The sequence below is a fragment of the Zonotrichia leucophrys genome, chromosome 1A (genome assembly GCF_028769735.1).
Source record: "Zonotrichia leucophrys gambelii isolate GWCS_2022_RI chromosome 1A, RI_Zleu_2.0, whole genome shotgun sequence".
Taxonomy (NCBI): Eukaryota; Metazoa; Chordata; class Aves; order Passeriformes; family Passerellidae; genus Zonotrichia; species Zonotrichia leucophrys.
This window is the reverse complement of record NC_088170.1, coordinates 50515201-50533507: the sequence shown is the minus strand read 5'-3', so window position 1 is coordinate 50533507 and position 18307 is coordinate 50515201. Positions and strand designations below refer to the sequence as shown.

The window sequence follows — 18307 nt, the reverse complement described above, 5'->3', positions numbered from 1 at the left end:
GAAAAAATATCAGGAGAATCTCTGTAAACAGTCCTGTATTCAAAATTTTTTTTGAATGTTCAAAGTTGAAAAGGTCACACATATTTAATCCCTTGCTCTTCATGCAGAAGAAGTTAGTCCTTCTCCTTCACCCTTTAAACAAGTAGTTCCTCAAGCCTGGTCAACATTAGAATCTCAGGACCACAATATTAATTGTTATAGTTTATTATCTGAAGAATAAATGAAAGTTATTAGCATTTTTGTAGCTAGATTAGAGAAAAATGACAGAGCATTCGACTTTTGTGAAGCCTGGATATTTTCAACAAGTTGGTGAAAGCAGAGTCCTTTGAAAAGCCGGTGTTGAAAACCTTTCAATTTCTCCTGAAGTAATACTATTTGTCTGAATGTGACAAAATTCTCACTGTGGTTAAATGAATTGTGAGGATTCTGTCCTGTTAAGTAGGGAAAGGAACCATTTTAATTAAATTTTTTTGTAGTTTAGTCTGCCAGAAGTTTGCTGTAGTTTAGCCTGCCAGCAAGTCCACTGAGGAGCAGAGAAAAGAAACAGAGCAGAGAGACAGAAATGACACGGCATACTGAAAATGAGATGAAAAAGGAAACACTGGAATACTTAATTCTTCCAGAGACAAAGTTGCTTCTGGTACTGCAAAAAAGGCTCAGCTCCACCTTCCAGAGACAGGAAAGCTGAATATATATAATAATTACAGCTGGATGAATATCATGAATAGTCATTCACATTCTGTTTTGATTGTATTTATGTCATCTTTTTTTCTTTGGTTTTGGTAGGTATTCTAGTGAGCTTGTGGTAAACAGCGGCTCACAGTTGATTAATGTAAAATCCTTGTTTATACATAACAGCTTTAACAATATAGTATGAATAATTCAGAATCTTTAGCAAAAGAGATGTAAACAAACATAAAGTACTTCCCCTGCCCACCATTCTCCCGCCCCCCCACCAAAAAAAAAATCCTTCATCCTTTGGGGTATGATAAAACATACAAAAATATATGTTAGTGAAGATCACTGAGAATTTTTAACAAAGAAATCTTTCATTTTATGTACCAACACTGCACTGTGCAGCCCCTAAATAATCCTAGCACATCCTCCCTAAGTGATCTCCTATACTTATAAAGGTTTGAAAGTTTACTGCCTTAGAATTCTACTGACCATTGCAACAGCAGAGTTTATGAGAAACTTTGAGTAATAAAAATAGTGCTCTTGTTGCTTTGTTGTAAGTTTGAATTTGGCACACATGTTAACAAATACTGCATGTGCTTTCTATAAAATACAGTTCTGCTGCAATGTATTAGTAGCCTATTTTCTGTGAGTAACTTTAGTCAAATCACACTACAGCAAACCATGGAGAACCACTGCAAAAAGGAACCCTGCCAAAAATAATGTAAATGCATAGTTAGTTAGAATTAAGTGAATTAGTAGGAAATTAGGGAATCTTGTATACAGACTTCTAAAACTCAGAAGAAGTCAATGTGTGTTTTGGGTTATACTCAGCTATAACTCACCCCAGTGCCAGAATCTGACATAGGCACAGTTTGTACCACATCAGTCACTAACTGTAAACCAAGTGTGTTCAGCTACAGAGATTAGTCAATGTTAAATTGCATTAGGTGAGGAGTTTCTTCACTAATTATTATATTTATAGTCCCATTGCCCACAGTATCGATAACAGTGGGCATGGACTTAACAAGAATGTTGTTTTGCAGCTTAGTCTGTTCTGATTGTGACTTTTAATTGTGTTGTTGTTTTGGTGTTTTGTTTTTGATTTTTTTTTTAAATAAGATATGGGCCTTAATTGCAATGGCCCTTTCCACAATACCTCTGACTTCCTGCAGAAGTGTGCATGTGCCTCTCTCAAAGTTTGATGGTGCCACTCAGATTCAGGGATAGCAGCAGCTCTTTTTCAGTCTGTTTGCAGGGAACAGGACTGACAGGAGTCTCTTGTGTCTTGGAGAAGGCAGCCAGGGTGCAAAGCAGAATGCTGAGGAGACCCAAATGTGGCAGTAACAGCACAGCCCTGGTGACACTGCCACGTCTTTTTGTGCAAGCGTCTGAGTTTGCTGAATTTGCTGTGTGGTCTGTCAAGAGACAAGACAGGTAAGGAAGATATCAGCAGAGTTAATGGCTTTTAATAAGGCTGAGGGCAGCACCGTTCCCTTTGCCTCCAAGGCTGAGCAGCAGGGCCTAACTTATCTTACCCCTAGGGCTGGCCACCAAAAAGCCAGTTGGTCCACACAACTGAGAAACTCTGAGCCAGGCAGTTTTAACACTTAGTTTGTTGCTACAGATGTACTCATGCTGATCACTTAAATAGAAACTTAATGGGCTCAGCCATCTGAAAGAAGGCAGGATGAGGGAACTTGCTCTTGAGGGAGAGTGCTGAGGGACTGGGCAGGTTCAAGAGCTGTCAGGGAGGGGTAGCAAAGGATCAGGGCACAGAGATGGAAACCTTTTGCTCAGAGATGGGAACTGCTGCAAGGAGCACAGAGCAGCTGGCCAGCCCTGACAGGGACAGAGGGAAATCTGTCCACATCAGAGGGCTGTGCAGGATTAGCTCTTGTCAGGAAGCCACAAAACCAGCATCACAATAAAGGACTGCTTTGGACATGGAGTGGTCTGTGTAAAAAAGTTAATATTTATTTATTTATTTTTCCTAGCATATCAAATAGTTGATTATTTTCTATTTAAAATATTAGCTGATTCACTTTATATCATGACAAAGCCTATTTCTTTTAGAGAGTTGTTTGCTTGTTTGTTTGTTTTTTTAAGCTATCAAGCTTTTTTCAGTTGCTTTTGAGTAGATGTATAAGAAAGTGGATTACAGAGGCCACTCGAGCATTGTGGGAAGCTTGCAGTCCCATCACCCGGCTGTGATCAGCTATTCCCTGGCTCCACCAATACTAACTTGAGCCTGGTTGAAAACCAAATTGTTACAATACAGGTTATTTGTCTCCTTGGTTGCTCTGCAACCAGCAGCAGCAGGTTTCCTGTTGTTAGATCACCCTGACACTCTGCAAAGGAATGTGGAGGCATTGAACCTTGAGACAGAGGAATTTGCAGGCTGCTTGAGTAGCCAGGAGAGCTTTCAGAATCTGACAGAAACTCCCATTAACCTCCCAATGTTATTGTTCAGAATACCTGGGGAAAGTGGTGTTTATCTGCATAGCCACACAACATATTTATCTTTTAAAAGACATCATGACACTCTGCATGCTTGGCTGCAGTGGGTTCACAGCACTTACTATCTGCACATAGCTAGTGCACAAAGACCCAAAGTGAAATGGGAGCCCCTTGATGGGGCTGTTAACACAGCAGAAATCTCTATTCCAAAATGTCTTGACCTCAGCAGCCAGAAGAAACTGGTTTTGAAGGTCAGGCTATCAGCCCTGCTCTGGACCAGGGCTGCAGAGCTGGCCTCTGCTCCCCACTGGCACCTCTGGGCAGGCAGGAGGAATGTGCCTGCTTGCCAATGATTGCTGATAGCCAGCAGCTGCCTCCTCCCAGGGAAAAGCAACAAGCCTGGTGAGGCTGTCCCTTGGGAAAAGCTGATTGGGATGAGCCAGCATCGAGTTGTGCCTGTCCTGTTACTGGAGACAGAAAAAGGGAGTTGTATTGCCCTCATCAGGGGTTAAAAGAGATACAGAACCAACTGTTCGGGCTATCTCTTTGGCCCTGGCTACCATAACTGGGAATGTAAGTTGTTTTCAATAAGTATTCCTTTGTATTGATAAAAAATTGTGTTCTACAGAGATCATAAACTGCTAAATCCAGTAGAAAAACGTTTTCATAGCATAAGGGAAGTTGACCAAGGGTGTTATGGTTGTTTTTTTTGACATGGAAGTTACTGTGTCACACATCAGGAAAGTAGAAGAAAGGATAATTTTGTTGAAATGCAGGCAATTTGTTTAAAGTGTATCCAAGAGTTGGCTGAGAAGCTATTTTGAGCTACTGCTGTTCAGTTTGCTCTGTTAAGAATCCAGCCCTTGGGAGCCCAGTGTTGTTGTGCCCTGCTACCCAGCAGTACACAAAATCATCTCTTACCCTTAACTATATTCTTCTGTCTTCTTCATAAGTAAAGTTATAATCATGCAGGATATATTTTAGAAAAAAGTGACCCTGTTCTGAAAAAGTCAGAATAAGATACAATTTTTTGTGGTATTTTTAGGTACTAAAAATCCAACTATTCATCCAACTATTGTTGGATGAATTTTGTTTTATTTTGGGGAAGAGGGGTGGTGGGGAAGAGAACATATACTGGAAGCTGATTTGGAAGAGCCCTTAAGATAGGAAGTTTGCCAGGACATCTGAAACTCATTCCTACCATTTGAACCTGTAAATCTTTTACAGAGCTATATATATGTAAATTGGCTGTTTGTTAATCTTTGCAAAGATTAAGAATAGAGGTAGTGACCTGAAGCTGGGTTAGAGGGAACAGTGAATGATGTCTCTCCATAACTAATTCCGGTAGGAAATTCCAGATTGCCATACTTTACATATTTGTGCTGCTGTATCTCTCTCCTCCTTGTCCTTAATGTTTTTCTGGGACTTGGAAATGTACAGCTAATGAAGCCTTTCATATAATTAAAAAAAAATACTGTTAGTTTGTAAGACAAAAAAGATGTTTCAGGATTTTTAAAGAGCATAAATTAAGCTCTTGCCACTTTCTTCTTGATTTATACCCAGTGGATCTGGAAATTTGACTTCCCAAATGTAAGCAGTTCCTTCAGTCAAGTGGGTCAGTAGGGCTGGCAAAGGCTGTGTGTTTCCAGGCCACAGGAGCTGTTAATATACAAACTAGATAGTTTAATCTAGTTTCAGATCAAAACTAGATTAAAAGCAAAAAAAAACCTCTTGCATGGTAGAAAATTAAGAGGGGGAGCACTTATTCCAAGGCATGAGGAGTTTCCAAAATTAGATTGTTCAGCTGATATTGGCTTTGGGAGCAGCTGCTGGGAAAGTAGCCTGGCCATCTGAACACATTTCTATGCATTGCTCTCACTGATATGAAATAATCTATGGCCATTTATTCCTGCTTCGTATCTGCCACACAAGGCTAGTAGCTGACATGTTGCAAATCCATCTCCCAAATTTCTCTTGAAAGCCCTTGTTGAAGAGGCCTTGCCCACCCCTGATGTGAACTTGCATGAGCCCATTCACCCTGGAGGCTGGGGCTCAGCCTCACGTGACTGAGCTGCTGCCTCGGAACCAGGCTGCTCCAGGGATATGTAGGAGGCTCAGAATTACATCTAATAATAAAGTAATAGCACCTTTATGCATTTTTTAATATATCCTCTTAAGTTCAATTAAGAAATCTGATTATTTTCACAAAAATGGCAGGGCCATACAATATTAATTTAGAGGTTTCTTTGAACCTGAAAAAGGTAATTATTTCTGAATAAAGGAGAAGGGGATAGTGCAAGTCAAACCTCATGATTAGTGCTCCCTGATCTTTCATGCTGTTAGAATTTAATACTGAATCAAATTCAAATGAAACAAATTAGAAGAGCCCTAAAATATGATTCAGTGCAGCTCTGGACCTGATCTCTGAGCTTGATTTATTTTAAAAGAAAGTATTAATGGTTAAGCAATTACTGATTATGTTTAATATTTTTCTCTTCTTTATTACTTTAATAAAGACATATGGAAATCAAAGTGTGATTTTTTTAGTGTGATTTCACACCTGAATTTTAGTCTTTATTCACTGAAATATATTTTCCTTGAAATACGTGTTTTCCTTTACTGTTTATTAAATGAAAGATACAAAAATGCTCTCTTCTTAGGAGGCTTATCTTGCATCCCAGACAAAGTCAACTTTTTGTAAGGAAAAAAACAATTGCAACATGGCATATAAGTCTCATTTTGCCTAAATCATGAGACATCAAGGGGATTTCTCCCCAACTCAAGGAAACCTCCTTACCCAAATTAAGAAGGATGCATACTAATTCATGCAGATTAATTCTGTGGATATGAGAAAGTTTGCACTTGGTCAGTTTTCATCTCATGACCTTTTCAAAAATAATTTCTCAGGTGATTTTTTTCCCACCTCTCCAGTATTCCCTCAGAGAATTCCTGTGAAAAGAAGTAATCTATGGAAACACATTATTATCAAGCAGAATTTACTTTTCAGAGTTGAGCTTTCTTTAACGTAACAGCGGATGTTTTTGGCATGGGCAATGTAAACAGCCAGACAATGCAGATGCAGAGAGAAACATCCCAGCACTGCTTCTGAATTTTAAACTGCTCTTAAGACATGCTATTAACATCATAGCTACCCTAATATTCTGTGATTCATTTCTGAGGGTAGTAAAACACATACACATGGCTATAGGCATGAAGAGGAGAGCAGAGACTTTCTTCACTACTTTTACTCCGCTCTGGTGGAGGTTATTTGGCTGCAGGCTCCTCTCATTACTGCAGTTTCAGCCTGAAATTTAACTTTGTTAACAGGAAATTTCCTCAGCCATGCTGAATGGGGCTGGAGATGTGAAATGTGTACCAGTACCTTATCTTCCCATTCCAGCAGAAGCTTGAGCCAGGCCCATTTTCCTTGTCCTGCCTGGCTTGGGGCAAGTTGGGAGCTTCCCTCACTGCCAGAAGTGCTCGGTGTGCTGGCAGCGTAAGGGGACACTGCCACCCAAGCTTGGAGAGTGTTTGCTAGGTCTTGACAGAATGGGGAAAAAGGGGAATGAGTACAGTTAAATCCAAGGCTTCACAAGTCAGTTTTATTGCAATTTGAGTTTGTTTGCAGCAGCAAAGGGCAATGGGAGTACTTGTGTGGTTTGTTTTGATGGTAGATATCATAGACATTTTTTATGAGAAAGTTAAGATTACAAAGAATCCCTGAGTAAATAGATTTGTGCCTTTATTGTCCAAAATTAGTGTAAGAGTAGGAAATAATGTTTTGAATAAGACATTAACCCAGCTTTGATCTAGCTATGTACTATTCTCAGGACCTTACAGAAATAAGTTACTGAAACAATTTTATTGTTGATGATAAACTGATCACTGAAAGTTCCAAGAGAGACAAAGAATGACGGAAAATTTAAGAAAGGAACAAGGAAAACAGATCTGAAGTTTGGCTAAATATATTACTGTCAATGAGAAAAATGTGAATGTGGTCATCCAGAAATTTGATAAACTTTATGAAAAAAACCAAAAGAGTACATAAGAAGACTGACAGAAAAGATTTTCCCCTGAACTCAAAAGTCAAACTGTGAAGTCAAACATTTACACATTATAAGATGCATTTATTGATGTGGGTTTTTTTACATGTGGACATTTTTTATATGTAGGCATATGTGGAAAAACAGATATTATTCAGAAGAAAAAAGTTTTAATGTGAAGTTTTGGGTCAAAGTGGGAAAAGACCTAATAAAGAATTCTAAAAAACTCCAAACGATAAAATTATGCAGAAACATGATTAACAAAATATCACCTGGGGGAAAAGTGTATTAATAAAATGGAAATATAAATGTCTTTTACTGAAAGGAAGCAAACTGTTAAAATCATTAGTAATTTAAAAAAAAAGAAGAAAAACTAAGATTAAATCTCAGAATGATATGTTTAGAATAATTATGGCACTGAAAAATTTCATATAGTTACATCTATCAATTAAAAGTTCCTGCATAACTTTGACAAACTATTCAATTTTGGGTTTCACCAAAATAAATTTATCCAAGGAAATTAAATTGAACTTTGCTGTAAGTCAAGCATAATAGTTAATGGTTTTGGCTGATGAACATCTTTCCTCAACAATAACACAACCGATCAAACATCTTAGATAAAAGCCAGCATGGATGATGACATTAGCATGTCATCATCACACAGACAACATCAATTATGAGAAGCATAACTCTAGCACTTCCAACTATCTGTCATCACCTGGAATAATTAAAAATGAAAAAGCTAGCTGGGGAAAGGATTTAAATATTTTTCTTTCTCATGTTGCGCCACAACAGATATCATTAGGGTATTACTGACTCACATTTTATTTGATAAAAGTCCCCATAAAAGATTTTGCTGTCATGAAGGGAAATCCCATGCAAACAAAGACACCTTTTATAGTGCCACTGTAGGCAAAATTTTTTCCTGCTGCTTTTGCATTCTGTATAAAAGCAAACAGAGAGTATTTGGGGTTGGAAAGGACCTTTAAGGAGCATCAAGTTCATTTCCTGCTGTGGGCAGGGACATCTTTTACTGGACCAGGTTGTTCAAAGTTCATCCAAGCTGTTCCTGAATATATTGACTTATGAAAATTAAGACACTTACCTTGGAGTTATATCATGCAACTAATTTTAAAACAAAATTCCTCCTCCAAAATGATAAAAATCGAAATTATAGGATGGTGTTTTATCAGAGCACACCTAGGTTATTTGCAGTTCAGATAGTTTGCTGACAATTGTGGACTATTTTCAGACATATATCTCAAAATTCATTACCAATCCAGTGTTTTGTAAGTTTGAGGAATATTACTAGCACTTTATGAAATTAATTCTTAAAAATCTGTGTTAACTCTACCACAATCTCTATCCTTTCATGAGGAATGTGCACATTTCAGTGGGAAAAGGTTGGAAAACTGTGCTGCTAGAGAATTAGATCATGGTGCAAGACCAACAGTTCTGCCTTTATAGCTGCTCCAATGTGCACATGAGCTCTCCCAGGCTGTGAGAGTGTCTATTCTAGAAAGGCAGATCTGCTTGTCCATGCAGATCCACTGCACGTTAGACTTTGGGTTCACACAGCACCAACTACACGTCATTCAACAAGAATAAACGCGGAGTTGTATTTTAATGAGGCAAAAAATTGTTAAATGATAAATTAGGCCTATAAATAATTTGAGGTTTGTGTTCTGATTTTGTACCGGGGCACATGAGAGCAGCCCAGAGGACGCATCTCTTACAAAATGGTATTATTGCCTGTTCAGTCAATGAGCAGAATATGCAGGAATATGAAAAGCTTATGAAGGCTTCAGGGTTTTCCCAGCCCATACTGGTTATTGGCAAGGGAAGTTTGCCAGAATATGAGAGGTGTCAGTTTCCAAAAGGCCTGTGTCTGTTGTCTTTAAAAGGAGCACATTGGACACCATGTTCAGGAGTCTGAGGCACTCGATGAAGCCTCTGGAATGAGGGTGGAGAAAATTATAGGGCAAACTGGAAGCATGGCAGCTCCTTCATCAAGAGAACTGTACTTACAGAGAGGTCCCGGCCAAGAAAATAACATGCTGTGCAAGCTGAGTTACAGGCTTGCCTGACAAGTGTCCAGGATGGGTTCTGAGTATGTGGAATTTGACTCACCTGCTTAATGTCATGCTCCAGCCAGGAAAAACTCTCAGCAGAACTTGTTTGCTGTAGGTACAATATCTCATTGATGAAGCTAAATTGGTTTCAGCTCTGAAGTCAAACTGCTCGCAGCTGCTTCAACGGTGAAGAGAAGCATTGTCAAGGAGCTGTTCGAGAGAAGCAGATTGATGTAGAAACAGTTTGTATAATGAATCTCAAATAATTGACACTTCTTAAGCTCTCAAGGTGTGCTTCAAATAAAGGAGACCCATATATAGGCCCTTTATTGTTTTAAAATTCCATTATTTCTTTGTCTTTTATTTTTTTTCATGAACAGGAAGTTTACATGTAGTTTATGTCTTGGAAATTCCCCTTTGTGTCACTGGGCAGTGATTCCAGTGGGAAGTATCACAGTAATGGAGTACCCAGAATAAATTAGAATATTGGAGAACCTCTGTGCTATCTAGCATCATTGGAAGAGAATAATTTGTTTCAGAAACTTGGAAGAATATATAGTGATTTCTATATATAGAATATATAGAATATATAGTGAAGCACTTGAACTGAAGCACTTGAACTTAGAGCCAAAGAAAATGGCTCTAAGTACAGGTCATCTTGAAAAATCATCACACTAAAGTAATTTAGGTACAGTGGGTTTCTATTCAAAGTGAGAAGGGACATGTTTACAATGAATAGTGAACTTCTTGCCCATTAAAATTTTCAGTGTCGAGTAATTGGATTTTGTTTCTTTTCAGTTTGTTTGCTTTTATGCAGTAAGGAGTGTGAAAGTGTATTCAACGTGTCAGATTCTTTCCACTCAGAAATACAGACTGAGTGTAGGTATAAAATGTGTTTCTCCTCTCATAATATGATGACAATTGATTCAATCTGGTTTTTGTGAACTGCTTCTCCAAAAAGCATCAATGATCTCTTTCAAAGAGAACTTTCTCAGCTGCTCTGTAGTGTACAAAAAGAAATGCAAGGAATAATATGAAAATAAATGGGGTTCAGTGTTCTTTTACTGTTGCTGTTTAGTATGTCAGAACAAAATTATAGGAATACAACACCCAAATTATTTCAGAAGCCTCCCAAGTCTCCATCTTCAATCTGCAGATAAATATCACATATTATTCAGAATTTTATGCTATTGAAATTCCAAAAAGTTACTTTTGTTTTGATTCTTTACCTCCTTTTCCATACAAATCTCATTGTCCCTGATAGCATTCTGCTAAGCTTAGAAGAGTCTGTTCCTTAGGAGATTCTTCGAAAAAAGAAAACACACAGTTTAAAATACAATTACAGTTCCATAACGATTTACTAACCTAGTTTTTAGAGCATTTAGAGTTGTTGGAGCAGTTGTCTGTTATCCTCTTGCATATGTACTTAGAAATTGGCAAAAACTTCAGGATGGGACATGTCACCTAACATCCAATTCCACCACTGTGGAGCTGCACTCAGTGCAGCTCTGCTTTCACTTCTGTAAGAAGAAAAAGGGAAAGAGGAGTGTTTAATTCTCTCTATATGCTGTATGGGGATGTTAATAGAATTTTCAGTTCCAAAAGCTTTATGTTTTTGACGAAAAATAATGAGCAGCAACAATGGGAACCAGCCAGGCAAAATTTCCTGTGCCTGTTAAAAGATTTGCAGAACTTGCAAATGCTTGGGGAATTAGTGCTTTTGACTTAATTTTTGTGCTTTCTAATTTGTGAAAATTTATTCTCAGTGGAATCTTTCTAAAGGTGGAGGTCAGTATTGGGTACAAAAGACATTTAATTTTTCCCTGGCAATAATGAAAATAGTGAAGCCCTCTGATCTCAGCCACTGGCAAATTAATACACAAATAAAATTAGAGGTGGTTTCCAATTTTTTTTTCAATGATAAGGAGTGAAAGCTAATTATTCAACAAAAATAATAATGTTTAAAATACTGACAAAATCTTGTTTTATGATGGGTATATGCTATATCAATTTACTTAAACCCTAAGACCGAAGGAAAGGAGAAAGTTTCTTTGCTCAGTGCTCCAGGTCTTTTGTAGCTGTTCTTGACTCCAGAGATCTTCTTAGGATTTTTTCCCAAACAAGCAGAGGATAAAACAAGTCTGTCCTGCCACAGACATCTAAAAGTTAGATGCCTTGAATAAGGTCTTGTAGTCAGTGAAGAGAAACACTCTGTAATTCACCTCAGCCTGGTTAAAGCACTTCAGTTGAGCAGGGTGGGACTACATCCATCTATCTGTAGATTGTGAGACAGAGGTTATAGTGACCAATTTAGATACAGAAGTGCAAAATCAGAAGTAAATCCCACAACAGTGCTTACTGAGGCCATTTCTGGAGCTTCCTTCTCTTTCCCCTACACAGTAGAACTTAGTAACTTCAGAATTCAAATTTTTCTATATAAAAAAGTTCAACATTTAATAACGCTTCTCATTTTTGTTATCAATAATTTTGAAAATCATTAATATAATTTTGTAGAAGCATAAATCCTTCAAATTTCTTTGAGAAGATTCTTTAATTACATTCCTTTGCCCTTTTTTTCCACATATTGCTTCCCGTTGAGTAATACCTTACTCATCTTAAAGTTCTTGTTGTGATATGTGGTATTTCTGTTACTATAATTAGTCATATATTGGTGTAAAAAGCTTTCCCTCTAGATTGGCTGCTCTAATATAGTACTTATCTTGTTCTATAAACCTATCCTGAATGATCAACCTTTGACAAGGATATATTGATTTTTCTTTTCCCCTTTCACATTTCTATCAATCCTGCCTTGCTGCACATTGTACTAGACTCTGCATGCTTTGAAATTTTCAGAAGTATTGCTTAACTGAAATGTTTTTCTTAGTCTGGTAATATTTCCATACTGTCTGTGATGTTCCAAAGGTTTTTAATTTCATGTTAAGATGAAAAGTGGTACTGTAATTTACAAGGCCATTGACAAGGTGTGGTGGGTTGACTCAGTAAACCAGCCAAGCACCACTCGGCTGTTCTGACTCCAGCAGGACAGGGGAGACAATAGGAAGGGCAAAGGTGAGAAAACATGTGGTTAAAAACATTTAATAAGCAAAATAAAGAGGAATAATAAAATGGAATAAAAAATTAATACAAAAGTAAACACTGACCACCTCCTGCAAATAGGTCAATGCCCAGCCAGGCTCTGAGCAGTGTCTCTCATTCCAAAATACCTGCCTGCTCCCCAAGTTTTTATTGCTAAACCTGCTTTTATATGGCAGAAAGTATCCTGCTTAATCAGTTTGTGTCAGTTACCTTTATTGTGTCCCCTCCTAACTTCTTGCACACCTTCAGCCTACTCACTGGGAGGCAGAGTGGGAATATCTGGATGCCATGGAAGGACTTCTCAGCAATAACCAAAACCCAGGTGTGTTATCTGCATTTTCAAAACAACACATGGTCCAAACCAGCACCATGAGAGACCGCCATGAACCAAATCCATCCATCCCAGCTCAATCTCTAGCCCTTACTTCATACAATGGATGCCACACTCAAGTCTCACACTATCCAATACAACCTTACTAAGCACCACCCTCTTTCCTGTCATGTGATACACATATGTACAGATAGGATTCTCGTAGTCTATGGGTCACCCCTGTTAAACATCCATAAAATGTCCATTGAGTTGTGTGATGCATGACTTGGCCTTCAAGTGTTGTGGTGGCTGCTCAGGACAGGAGAGGTTGTGTTAAATTGTTCCCTCATGTTGGGTCATTGCAGTGCTTGTCCGTCTTCTTGCACGGCTCATTCTCCATCGCTTCAGGTGATTCTTGACAAAGTACTTCCTATAACATGGAAATCAATTCACATTTTACTTTCCCCCAGGGTTTAATGTCCTTGGGACACACAACAGATATCCCCATTCTCCCACATTACCTGTGGGCTGTATCCAGGTCTTTGAGCAAATTGCCCTGTAGCCCTGGCACTGCTGTCCTGCAGGTGCCTTGTGCCAGAGACTCCAATGGAGTGGTGCATCCTGGCAGCAGCACAGAGAGCATTTCTCTCATCTGGTCCCGCCTGGAGTGGCCCAAGGGGACTGCATGAACCATATGCTGCTTGATCTGTGCAACAGTTTGTTGTTCAGGGCCTCAGTCAGAACAGATCTCTTGGACCACTCAAGAGAAAGATCTCACAATCGGACTGCGAGTCTTGGAATATGCATTCTACAGAAAATCATAGTGCCTAGGAAATTTTATTTTTTTGTCTGCTAATCAGTGGGGACATGACTTCTGTCTCATTTTATCTGTTGGGATATGATGATACCCCATCTCATTCCCCATAACTGGATCTCTAATCTTCCTTTGTTTTATTGAAAAATCAGCTTTTGGAACAATGAGAATTTTTCTCTCCTTTTTGTCAAACACTTCTTCTGCTTTATTGTCCCACACAACTATGTTTTGGAGCCTTGTATGCTCCAAAACATAGTTGTGTGGGACAATATTCTTCAAGTATTGTGTGGGACAAAATTCTTCAAGTATTAAAGAGAAATAGCAGTGCTCAACCAAACTGCAAATACAGCTATCTACACAAAACTTCAGCATAAAAGGACCATTCCTAGGTTTTTCTGATGTCTGAAAAAATGAACCAGAAAATGCAACTACTGGGAAAACGCACAAAGGAAGTCCACAGTTAACTCAAGACATTACAAAAATAAAGGAAACTTTCCAAGGCTAGGGATTAAGGGATCAGTGCTGACCCAGATCTGCTAACACTGGGCAGCACAACTAGAAATATTCTTTATCCTTCACAACTCTGCCTCTTTTGATTTTTTTCCAGTGTTGTCAATATGTCCTTATTTATTTTTTAAATTGAAATTTTTTTTCATAATCATTCAATAACACCTCAAATCACATTAAGACCACTTTTGTCTTCACATGCAGAGCTGTATGTTCAAAGTTGCTTAAGGAGGACTGCATATCCTCTCTTGTTCCTTCGTCTTGCTTGTAAGGTAAGTTTTCTCCCAAATTACATTCTTTCAGAAAGCCTCCAGCTCCCCACCATTAAAGTTACTCCACTGCATGTTCATTCTCTTCCAAACCATCTATCTGTCTATTTCAGGGCACCTGTAGAAGCTTGACTGTCCAGAAACATCTCAGCATAGTTTGGAAGGAAACCTCCTCAGCCTAACACCTTGTTCTCCCCTGACCATCTCTGATAGCTGACCAGGGAGCTGCAGGCAGGTTTGAGAATTTCAATGTTAATTATGCAGGACAATTTCTACTTTTCATCGGCAATATTTTATTTGAATTAGTATTGGAAGTATCTTTTCTCCTTTGTTCCGGACTTCTATCTCCCCACAGCATTTAGCTATAGCAGTGATTACCTAAGAATGCTGAAAAAGCAGATTTTATGGTTTAGTATCAGCTGGAAGGTCTTATCTTTGTCCTGCTGATTACAAGTTTATGATTCAAAAACATTAACAAAAATATGGGCTAGAAAACTAAGCAGAATAGACCTCTTAAGGATGCCATTTGAAATATCTTCAAAGTATGAATGTATAACAATTGCAACTGAATGTATAACAATTGCAACTGCTCTTCAAGAAGAAATTTTAAAAAATTATTTGTACGCACAGGCATAATTTCCCCTAGAGCATTTCTTCTATGCTTACCTCCGACTTGCTCTTGATTTATCTAATAAGTTCATTGAAGAAAAATAAAATGCATATAATTTACATCTTTGGTCACCATGTGACACCTTTAATTTCCATTTCTCTCTGATCAGTCTTCTAGAAATTTGCAATACTCCAACATTTTTCAAGTATTTGGCATAACAAAATATATTCAAATATATTCTAAAATAGTTCTCAGATTACTGTATGAATTATCACCAGTGAATTGTGTGTGAAATTCCTCTGGAACTGTTGACTTGAATACATATATTAAATCTAAATATTCACTACTCCCACCATCACTGTCCCCACAGTGTGTTCCAGTTTTCATATTAAAATTAATTTGACTTCCATTTACCTTTGTAAAGACTAAAGCAAAGAAAATGAATACGCCAGCACTGTCTGCAGTTTTTCTTTCCTTTTGCTTACTAAATTACTCTCCTGTAATTTCCTTTTAGTTCTGATATTTTAATAGAAATTTTCTGCGACTTCTTCAACTGAGATATGTTTCATATCACAATCCTTCTGAATTTATCAGTTTAAATGCTTGTTATTCCTTTATAGCACAGATTTTTCCAGGTCTCACATGATTCTCTTTGGATTTTTGGATATTTGAAGATTTCCTAATTCTGTCTCTGAACTCTTTAAACAAGTTTTTCTCTATATACTTAGAACAGCCCCTTTCAAAAGTTAGCATTGTGCTTGAACATCTTTAATCCCTTACACCATCTTCCCATGAAGTTTCAGTCTCATCTCCCTAGGTTGTGTCAAAGATGTTTTCCCAATTCCCCAGTAGCAAGGCTGTTATTTCATTTTACTTTTTCCCGTTTGTTTCCCACCTTTGGGTTTTCAGTGAATTGCTTTCTGACAGTTAGATATGAGATACTGCTTTCCCATAGCCAAAGTCCTCCCTTCCTGAAACCAGAAGTGCGTACTCAACACCGACAATCTAATCCCTTGCTTTGCCTGCACCTTGACACATGGGATTCTTATAATCAAAAGGTTATATGGATAGCAAAAATCTGCCTTTATTACCTGTCCTTTGGATGGTTCTGATGGCAGCTCAACTCTTCATCTGTCTCCTCTTCTGATTTTCTGCTTCATGTAAGTTTCCGAGCACAAAACAATGTGTTCTTCCCCCTTTTAATCTTCACCCACAGATAGTGTACAAGCTTCTTTCCTGTCTTTTCCTGTTCCTTATGTGATGCTATTTTGTTGTATTACAAAGACAGTACCAAATGTTCTTTTTATTGAAAAAGGGGGAAATTCAGGCAAAAGGATTTCTTTATTTTTGACTTTTATCTCAAAAAATCTTCTACTCTTAGACTTCCTCAAAACTTTATATGATGTACATAAAAAAGAACTTATCCTTTTTCTGCATGAGAAGAGAAAATGAGCTATTCCCTGCCTGGAAAGACAGAAAAAAAGCCTTGTTTTTCTCATATACTTTAGATTCTAGACAGATAAAAGCAACAGAAAGGCTGAGGCTGGAAGGGACTTCTGCAAGTCATCTAGTCCAACCTTTTACTCAAAGCAGAACAAAGTTCAGGTCAGGTTGCTTGGGATTTTATCCTATGAAGTTTTGAATATCTCCACAGATGGAGAAAACAATGAAGAATTTTTAATTCTGTTCAATAAAATTATCTTGGTTATGATTTCACATAAATGCCCCAACTGGCTTTGAGCATATATTTCATGTATGTTATATGTTTTGACTTCCTACAGAAGTCAGCAGTGGCTGGGAGAGCACTGGAAGGTTTTATTTTTCTGACTGTCTAGAACCTGTTGTAATTACATAAACTTCTTATGAGGAAGAGCAGGGAGAGAAAGTCCTGAGAGGGCTGACATCTAGCCTTGGTTTAAGGCGGACACTTATCTTATCAACCTACTGTTAATAAACTTGCTAAAACAGTAAAGAGCCAGATTTAATTTTAACTTGCTTTACTGGCCTGCTTTAGCAATGGCTAAAGGTGATAGCTTGGAAAAATATTAATCAGAGTCAGCTATTTAAAGTCAGACATGTTTTTTGGCAGTTTCTTCAGGGAAGTTCATCTAACAGCCATCAACCATGAAGATTCTTAGCTACCTCCTGGTTTACCGAAAGTTCCTGCTCATTGTCCTCACCCCACTGCTTTTACTTCCACTTCCACTTATCATCAAAACCAAAGTAAGTGACCTGCTTGGACAGATAATTATTTTGCACCTGTATGTAAAGATTGAGATTTCCAGACCTTTTCAGATTAACAGAATCACAAATAGTTTGAGTTGGAAGGGACCTTGAATGAATAATGATAATTGCATTGTGATTATTTTTCTGCCAATTCAGTGTATTTTCACAGAAATTTAGAGAAGACAGCTTCAACATAAAATTCTATACTGGGTGTATAAAGCTCAGAATCACATATTTGTTTTCTAACATCTGGACTACATTGAAATTATTGTTATCATTATTATTTTTGGACTCTTAAACAGCTCTGTATAATTGACAATGGAGATGAATTTTCAGGAAAAGATCTGCAATTACTTTTTGTTTAATAAAGGATTTTAAGTTCATCACATTTTGTGTTGTCTGCTAGGAAATGACCAAATTCAGTGAGCTGACAAATTCCCTCTGGTTCCTAAATAGAGCAAAATCTATAGTTTTATTTTACTGGAAATAAATTGTGGCATTCACTAACTCTTGGGACAACTCCAAACTGATGAAACAGCTATCTAACAATGTCATTAGTGACTCTATTTGGTACAGCTCTGATGCCAGCAGATTGAAATGGAATTCTGCGATGTGTTATCATGCGTGTGTTATACATACCATGTATGAAAATACATGAAAATTTGTTTCAGAAGTCTTTGCCTCACAGTTACATGGTGGGTACAGAGCAATGTGCTTCTCACTCTCACATCACATTCCAATATTTGATTTCCTTTCTGAGAGGAAACTCATGGGAAATTCCTAATATCATAAGACTTTAATGAGATGAACATTTGCTAGGTGAATGGATATTTAGAATTGTTTCATACATAACAAAAATTTCTTTCCCAAAATAAATGATAGCCACAGCTGACTGACTTAGGTTTAATATTGTTGTTTTCCAGTCAAAGGTTCCAAGAGCTACATCATTAAGCTGCTCCTTTCCCAGTACAAAACATCTCTGATGTTGTTGAGTAATTTCATACCCTAACCAGGGGCACTAAGAGTTCCAAACCATTTTCCTTAAAAGCAGAAATATAAATTTAAAACTACACAAAAGAGATTTCTAATACTCTGGAAAAAAAAAAAAAAACTAGATTTAATTCACCTCATTATATTTGTCTGGGGCTGCATTTTACAGACAGCATTGAAAATTATTCTCCTGAGAGGAAAAAAAAAAAGATCAAAAAAGGAAAAGAAAAACCTC

The 18307-nt window shown here is 37.6% G+C and overlaps 1 protein-coding gene across 1 annotated transcript in view; it reads left to right on the top strand.

Moving 5' to 3' along the window:
• The window catches only part of SLC13A1 (solute carrier family 13 member 1), a 45900-nt gene that overhangs the window by 5315 nt on the left and 22278 nt on the right, over positions 1-18307 (top strand). Inside the window, exon 2 of the mRNA XM_064702736.1 lies at positions 16946-17079. Coding sequence (XP_064558806.1) covers positions 16981-17079 — 99 coding nt within the window. The 5' untranslated portion in view covers positions 16946-16980. The remainder of the gene's footprint in view (positions 1-16945; positions 17080-18307) is intronic.